The sequence below is a fragment of the Rhea americana genome, unplaced genomic scaffold (genome assembly GCF_003343005.1).
Source record: "Rhea americana isolate MKP2758 unplaced genomic scaffold, rheAme1 scaffold_0, whole genome shotgun sequence".
NCBI classification, from domain to species: Eukaryota; Metazoa; Chordata; class Aves; order Rheiformes; family Rheidae; genus Rhea; species Rhea americana.
In genome coordinates this window covers 12,760,496-12,769,119 of record NW_028185037.1, presented here as the reverse complement: position 1 = coordinate 12,769,119, position 8,624 = coordinate 12,760,496, and the positions used below count along the sequence as shown (strand labels likewise).

Genomic DNA, 8,624 nt, shown 5'->3' with positions numbered 1-8,624 from the left:
TGGTCACTGCAGCCAAGGCTGCCCCCAACCTTCACATCTCTAACCAGTCCTTCTCTGTTGGTAAGGACAGGGTCCAGCAGGACACCCTTCCTTGTAGGCTCCCCCACCAGTTGTGACAAGAAGTTATCATCAATGCATTGCAGGAGCCTCCTGGGCTGTTTGTGCCTTGCTGTGTGGTCCCTCCAGCAGATGTCGGGGTGGTTGAAGTCCCCCATGAGAACCAGGGCCTGTGATCCTGAGGCTACTTCCAGCTGTCTGTAGAAGGCCTCATCAACTTTCTCTTCCTGGTCAGGTGGCCTGTAGTAGACACCCACAACTGTGTCCTCCATTTTACCCTGCCCTTTGATCTTTACCCATAAGCTCTCAACTGCCTCCTCCTCCTCCACTCCTAGGCAGAGCTCGATGCAGTCCAGTTGCTCTCTCACATGAAGAGCAACTCCACCACCTCGCCTCCCTGGCCTGTCTGTCCTAAAAAGCACATGTCCGTCCATGGCAGCATTCCAGTCATGGGAGCTATCCCACCGTGTCTCTGTGACTGCAATGAGATCATGACCCTGCGACTGCACACAGATCTCCAGCTCCTCCTGTTTGTTCCCCATGCTGCGTGCATTGGTGCACAGGCATTTCGAAGAGGTGGTCATGCCTGCAGGTTTCCCAGGAAGGGTGTATTGGGGTCCCCAATAGCCATGTCCCAAATGCACATCCCYGGCTGCATGCACCTGTTGGAGGCCCCCCAACCCAACTTGTGTTTTGTTGTCTACCCTGTCTGTATGACACCCTCCACCACCACCTTTCACTAGCAATGCTTCCTTACTCTGATTGTATATAGCTGATTGGAGTATTGGATACAGTCTCATTTCCTAGCTTGGAACAARGTTTAATTTGAGACTCTACCAAGATCACTTTGCCAAATCTAGCTGTGGTACTTGGAGCTGGTGATGCTGAAGCAGTGATACACCTTCCCTTTGTGGGCAAGTAGGTGCAGTAATGCTTCATCTGGCCAGTTAGCTTAGCTGCAGATGAGGATGCACTTGGGTTAGTGCCCTGGCTCATGAACAGAAACGACTAGGACACAAATATGTTTTGTTCTGCTGACTGTGGTGGGTGTGGTACCAAGCGGATGAGAACAGTAGAGCTGACTGCAGTGCATAGCGTTGAAGCCCTTAGCTTTCGCATGGTCTTGTGCTACTGTTTTACAAATCCGAGATAACTTTTTTTTTTTTGTCTCAACTGCACTATGTTGAAACACARGCATGCCTGTGTTGAGAGCGAGGAGGAGAGCTAATCATATTTGGTATGATGCTCAGAAAATCTGTGCTTTTTATGTGTGAATTAATCATTTGATGTCTATACCAGGAAGTGAACAGCTTGTGATAGCTTAGGTAAGCACATAAGCCAAAATACTTTAGCCTGCTGGGACCRTGTCCTCACTAACAGAGAAGGCATTTTCTGGCACAGCAGTATAGAATGACCATGTTGGTTCTTTTGCTTAGCTTTCTCATTAGATTGTAAACAGATCCATGATGTTTGGCAAAGATTTTGGGGGTAAACTTTAAGGATCTTGGTGATGTATCATGCTTACAGATAGTTTCTGAAACTTGCAGTTCCTACTGCCTGTTTTAGTTTCTCGGGTGTCTATGAGAAGGATGGTAACTTTCTTCTTTTTCTTTTTTTCTTTTTTTTTTTTTTTTTTTAACATTGCAGTTGCTGATGATCCCTCTCATCATGTCTGTGCTTTATGTTTGGGCCCAGCTGAACAGAGACATGATTGTATCATTTTGGTTTGGAACAAGATTTAAGGTACATCAAACAGGATATTGGTAAAGCTTCTGTGCTGAAGATGCGTGTGAAGGAGATGCTAGATGCTGCTGGACTTAGTTWTTTCTGTATAAACTAGAAAGTGAAATAATTTTTTTTTCTTCTTAAAGATATCCTATCCTTATACAAAGCTACAAACTCCTTGAGAGGCAGTGAAGACAAATTTCTCCATGGTCTTCCATACATTGTCATGTGATGTGGCTATATTGAAAAGATATCCTGACACCCAAAATTCGTTGGCCTGAAAAAAGAGGAAAAATTTTCCTGATGAACATTAACTCGAATAAAAGCTTAGTTATAGTGGCAAAAATGTTAGTATATTAAATTTCTCTTTAGCTTGCAATCTAGTCTGTGTCTGCCAGATCTCATAGTGAAAACTCTTTTGATACTTGTTTCTAGACCTTTTCAAGTTCAGAAATATTAGAACTTTTCAAATCTAAGCTTGCTGTGGAAGATAGCGTGCAGGAGACATCTGTTCATAATGTTTGAATGACTATGATTTGTCTAAAAATGTTAGTGATTGCTCAGCTTAGAGTATCCTACCTCTTAGTTAGAATCTACTTAAGTTAATATATTGGTATTTGTGTAAAATTGAAAATACTGGCATAATCGTACCTACAGAAATACAATGTAGCATATGCAGGTTTATGTCCTTCGTTTGTACTTAGAACTTCTCTGTCTCCATTTAATTCTTTTTTAGGCCTGCTACCTTCCATGGGTTATTCTGGGATTCAACTACATCATTGGTGGATCGTATGTATTTACTAATATGGCCAACTTGAAGTTATAAAGGCTTTCACAGTTATTTATCTTATCACTAAATTTAGCAGCAATATTGAAAGGAGAGGCTTAAAGCTGTACTAATACAACTAGTAATGCACACTGTGTCATACACTGATGATTTAATTTAAAAGCAGTGGAGGAGAATTGTGGGTAAGAGCTAGAGAATGTTGGGGAGAGGAATAAGAATTAGTTTATTTTGTAGTAGGTCTATGCACTAGACTTTTACTTAAAAAAAATCTGTATGATCAACCAATATTACTGGTCTTAGGAACAAACTCAACTTGATTCTGATAGTATTGTTACTTCTTTCCCACAAAATCTCACACGGTACACTACTTTTCCTGCTTGTGAAACTGCAACATTGCAGTAAAAAGCCTGCAGAGTACATGTCAGCACTGTCTGAATCCTCTGGTCTGTCTTGCATCTTTTTGACAAAACCCTGTGAGGCAGAAATCCCCTTTTTTGTGCACTATCTTTCCCRTTAGTGCCCCTGTATTGGTTGGAGCCTCTTGGTGCCGCTGTAACACAATTAATGTTAATAAGTTATGTGGTTGATCTCTAAAAGGAGATAGGAGTACAGCAATTCCAAATTTCCTTTCCTGGCTGTGCTTCATACTGACTCATCTGTCACTTATCTAACAGCAAGCAGTTTTCTTACCTGCTGTTTCTATGCATGACAGAAAATATTCAATGGCCCTCATTCAGCATTGTTTTTTACGAAGTTGGGAACAAAACTGTTCAGTACAGCAGGAAACAGACTGTCCAATGGAAACAGCACCAACTTCTCAAGTTAGGTAGACTATTATTTTAGACACTAAAAGCTATATGGTCTAATTCGCTGATGTAAACAAGCATTTAATTGCATTTTCAGTGCAGTCTGTAGAGAAGGCTTGGAAGGGAGRGTGAAACAGCCTGCTGATGTGTTGGCACTTCAAAAGATATCAGTGTAAAACACTGGGAGTGTGTGTGTGGGTTTTCTGTGGCCCATGACTGTAGGGATGCCTATGGCAGGTGGACAGGGTTAACTGATAAAGATGATCATTCATCTCTGCAAAACAGAGCATCTGAAACAGTTCTTTTTGTTTTGCGTTCCAGGGTCATCAATGAGCTGATAGGAAATCTGGTTGGACACCTGTATTTCTTCTTAATGTTTAAATATCCGATGGATTTAGGAGGAAGGAATTTTCTGTCCACACCTCAGTTCTTGTAAGCTGGCTTTATTGGAAGAATCTTCTATATAACACACATACTTTGGGGCAACAGTGTAAAATATTTTCCTAAATCAGCTTGCTTCAATTTCTTGGCTGTGTTGCATGCATAGAAAATCATATTAAACTGAGTCATCAAAAATTCTGAGTTTCTTGTAGAGGAAGTGTTATCATTGTGGATGGCTTTCTGCCTACTCCTGAAAGTGAGATAAGAGTCATGTTTCTGCTAGTGTTTTGAACYGTAATAGAGACCTCTCTGGCAACTAGCAGTCAATATTTACCTTTTTTTTTGGTGCTTTTTATCACATTTTTTATCACCCTTTTCCCCTGTAAATTATCTTTTTATCTGTGTTTCCATGTATCATTATAGCAGCTACCAGGCTAGCAACCTGCAACAACAGAGCAGAAGCCTATTGCAGATCTGTTCAGTGCTATAATAGATATTTTACTCTGCAGTTGTTACCAGTGGCCTTGACTAAAACTGCAGGTCTGGATTTCTGAGGTGCTTTTTCTTGCAATCTGTTCATTGTTTTGGCATTGAAATGTTTTGATTAGAAACCAAAGARCATCTCTTCACTTCCCTGTATCATCATCCTTTTGGGTTGTAAATGTTCTTTCTCTACTAAGCTTTAGCAACTGAATTAACCCTTTTTAATAGCCTAAAGTGTTAATTAAAAGATGCAAAGTTGAATTACAGTTACACTTTCTGTACAACTTTTAATATGAATAGGGGAGGCTCCAGCTTTGTCTTTGCAAGCCCTCTTGCTAAACAAAATTTTCCTTAAAGACTAGAAGACAAAATGTTACCATAAAATGTCTTTCAAAATAATAACAGCTATGAAACTACTATCAGTCTTGTTGATTATGTGCAACTTTCTTGATTCCTGTTACAGGTATTTAATTCGTCTCTGTATTTGAGAAACAGGAASAGAAGTACTACAGACATCTCTAAAGAGGGATAAATTCTGTCCCTGTACTGCAGTGTTTTATTAAACATTCCCTTCATGTTTGTAGTGAGATGATTCCTTGGTGAATTACTGATACCTTTAATATAGGAATGAACTTTCCTTTACAAGATCACTTTTCTTGTATAAAAGAATTTCTGTTGGTTTTTCCTTCCTTCCTTGGGCCTCAGATTTGCATGGCCATGTTCAGCAAGGGATTTGCAGGAGTGTGCAGTATGACTGTGTACTATAGAGCTCAAATAACTGAATTGATAACATCACTAGCAAAATACAAAAAWTGTGTTTTAGATCACTGCCTATTCAAATCACAGCCTAAGTTGGATGGTGAGATTTTACAGCCCTGATTTGTTCTGACCARGTCAGTTAAACTCTGCTTTCAGTCAGGCTAGGTACCCGAACCTGTATTTCCTTTAGTCTCTTTGGTCCTTAGTTCCTCAGTAATCTTTGCTTAAAGTGGGATGTTTGGATGCTGGAGCTTTGTAAGTAATAGAGAGAGAAATGCTCAGCTGGGACTTCTTTTTTTTTTTAATTACTTCTCTGGGGAAAAGGGAGAGAATTTAGGAGAATTAAGCTGGTATCAGAATGTTTGTTCTCAACAATGAGACTCCCTTACTGTGTGTGGCTCCCCCTCATCCCTGTTTTGGTTATTGTGTATAACCATATCACAGAGACTTAAGTTGCCAAGAGTTTCTGTTCCTCAGCATGCTGAGGGCCTAATGTTTGGAAAGAATTTCATAAAGTATTACTGTCAAAAGCCAATTTTATTGCAAAGTCTAGCAACTAAAAGGAGGCATGTAGGGAAGTAATCTGGTAGTTACACCTCAAAATACAGCTCTTTTTCAAACTCTCTCTCTCTCCTCCCCCACGGCTTGTCCTAGGTACCGCTGGTTGCCCAATAGAAGAGGAGGAGTGTCAGGGTTTGGCGTCCCGCCTGCGAGCATGAGAAGAGCTGCCGAGGATCAACAAGGTGGTGGAAGACACAACTGGGGACAAGGTTTCCGGCTAGGTGACCAGTGAAGAACTCCTGCCCTTGAAAGACAGCAATTCTTTGGTTTTAATAGCACGTAGGACCATTCCTGCCTGGTACAGAGCGTGCTTAAGAATGAGCTCTTTGTAGTATTGCTGGATTTAACTGATTAGAAAGAATTTTTCTGGCACACAACAAAATTAAAAACTCCAGAAGGGAAAAATGTAGATCTTGCTCCAGGTTAGCAAGTAGTATTCAATTTGATTCTGCCATTAAAAAAGCCTTCTTTGTACAGTATTGTCTGTCTGTAACAACGGGCATCCATTCTGGCATCTTGTTCTGTGATGTGATGGAACAAGCTAATGGTGTTCTGTCTCGCCTGGTGTGTTCAAAGTTTTGTTGGCTGTGGTAATGTAAGAATCCAGTGTGTGGCAGAGGTATCAAATTAACCCTTATGATTAGGAAGCTGATTTTTCCTGTAGCTGTGCTTCAGTTCCAGAGTCATTGGAAACATTATTTAAGTGATATATCTATGCTGCATTCATAAAGCAAAGTGCAAGTGTTTCATTTCCATTATTAAACTGTGTTTTGAGAGCAGTTTTTTCTTTCCACACAGCATTTGTCCTATCTRCTGCAACATGGGATGGGCAAGACTAAGAATGAGGGCTTTCGTTTGAAATTGCAGTAACAAATACTCACAGAATTGAAATCTCTGAATTCTTCATGTCATGTGTAAGGCTTGCTCTATTTAAACTGAGGTTGCCTGGCATATTTTTTTTGTTTTATTTTGGTTTTTTTGCCTGAGATCTGTGAATTCTTGGCTTCAGGGTTTCTGTTTTGATTGCAAAATTGGATAGCACAAGTACTACTTTGCAACTACAAAACGTAACATAACATTGTAGTTAATATGAAGAGTGCTGACTGCAGAATTGTTTGTTAATTGAATCTGCAACTTTCTCTTAAAAGCTTTAAGACATCAAAGAATCAAAAATGGAAATAAATTTTTCCACATCCAAGATACAATAGAACAGATTGCTTTACTAAAGGACTCTTTTCACTGTTGAGTAGAAGACTACATAAACTATCTATTACTATCTCCATTTTTTTGGTAAAACTTTTGGATGTGGAGAAGGGAATGATTCTGTACAGTATTTTCCAAATACTGGGTTCTTGTGGGCAGAGCGTGGRGCTAGGAACCAGGAAGCTGTAATGTTAGCTGGTTACTGACTCACCATTTGAACTTGAGCAAACTTTTTGCATATCTCAATTTTTCTGGATGTAAGGAGGACTCATGCATGTCTCATAGCATTTGAAAATGTAGCTGTCCCTCAGCTTCCCTAGGTGGGAGCTGCTAATGAGAGAGGTAAGGCCTGAGCTCATGCAAATGACAGCACTTAAGGTAGGAGTGCAGTTGCTCTAGGCTTAACTGAGACTTCTAGTTGGAGTATAGTTGCCCCTTTTCTCCCTTTGTAGCTGGAGGAAACAAGAAGAGCACTACTAGCGTGAGATTCAGATCTTAGACTGAATTTTCCAGCATTTGTCTGTCGTCTTACTGGGTAGTTAGACCACACAGGGCAGTCTTGCCCCAGCATATGTGTCTCAGGCATCTATAATGAAGTGAAGTGAATTTGGGGCAAAAAGTCTTTTTACTACTGCTTTTCCTTCACTAAAGCTGGGTTCTGAAGATTTAAAAACTTATAAATACTACTTACCACTTAATGTGAAACTTTGAAATTAAGCAGTCAGCCTGGAAGTTTCCACATGTCTTATCTGAAAAAGATGCATGCTCCATTTCCTTATTGCAACTCAATTTTGTTGATCTGGCTTATGGACCGATGTAGAAAACCGGTAATGATCRTATTGTGTGTTTAGATTTTACAGGAACATGGAGTTCAGAAATCACCTGCCATTTTTGTCCATTCAGTAATAAGTTTTAAAGGTGATCTTGTCCCTCYCTAACATGATAGGAGGAAAATAGGACTGCAATGTTGTAAATATTAATCTGCTGTTGACTAACAGCTGTTATTGATGCTAACTTGAAAAGTTCCAGAACTGTCATTTTTATAGGAGTCATAATGCAGCTGCTCATCTTTTAGTCGTGGCAATATCACTGTCTCCAAAGCATTTGTCTTTATTTTGGATCAGGACCTAACTTAAGTGAAGATGCAGTAGTTTGTGACTCAATCTAAACTACCAGCACACTCAAATTGCAGAACATCTTTGCACAGCAGAAGGCCAGCGTGGAGGCATGAGGGGGACGAAGCATGGTAGATGTCATTGTACTGGCCTTCTGCACTGTGTTGGGTCTTACTTTGTAATGTATCCTCCTTCTATAAACCAAGAGGAAAGGGTTTGCAAGGGAAATAGGCTTCTGATAAGTCTTGATTTGCTTTCAAAGATCTTCAGTTTATTTTGGTTTATGGAAGATTCACTTTAGAATTTCATATAACAAGTTCAGTTTGTGCTTTTCTCGTTTGCCATTTAACCTGAAGCACTACTTGYGTGTCCTTCAGCAAACACTGACAATGGCAGTCTCTTGTTAAATGAGTACCTCCTTTCTTATTTTGTACAGATAACTTCCCTTTTTGTAATCAGTTTTTTGTTGGCAAAGTTTTAAATTAAAGTTTTAATCACTGTTTTTGTCTCTGTTTCCCTAAATCATATTTCGGTTTAAGACAAGCCTTCTGATCTGCATGTCTCCAGAGAATGTGTGATAGTTGTGTTCTTACACCACCTCCTGCTGTTGATCGAAAGTACTCAAGAAAATGATCTGTTTTGGGGAGGGGGAAGGAGGAAGAGTCTTGTCTTCTCTGAAATCTCTGATCAATTGCAAAATTTAAAGGCATTTTCTTTGCAGCTGTTTATCAGCATGAGTTTTAACTG

General features: G+C 39.9%; 1 protein-coding gene across 1 annotated transcript in view; it reads left to right on the top strand.

Moving 5' to 3' along the window:
- DERL1 (derlin 1) overlaps window positions 1-8,377 on the top strand; it is a 21,561-nt gene extending 13,184 nt beyond the window's left edge. The window contains exons 5-8 of the mRNA XM_085314594.1: window positions 1,705-1,800; window positions 2,519-2,571; window positions 3,697-3,807; window positions 5,653-8,377. Of these exons, the coding sequence (XP_085170720.1) occupies window positions 1,705-1,800; window positions 2,519-2,571; window positions 3,697-3,807; window positions 5,653-5,791 (399 nt within the window). The 3' untranslated portion in view covers window positions 5,792-8,377. The remainder of the gene's footprint in view (window positions 1-1,704; window positions 1,801-2,518; window positions 2,572-3,696; window positions 3,808-5,652) is intronic.
- The last annotated feature ends 247 nt before the right edge of the window (window positions 8,378-8,624 follow it).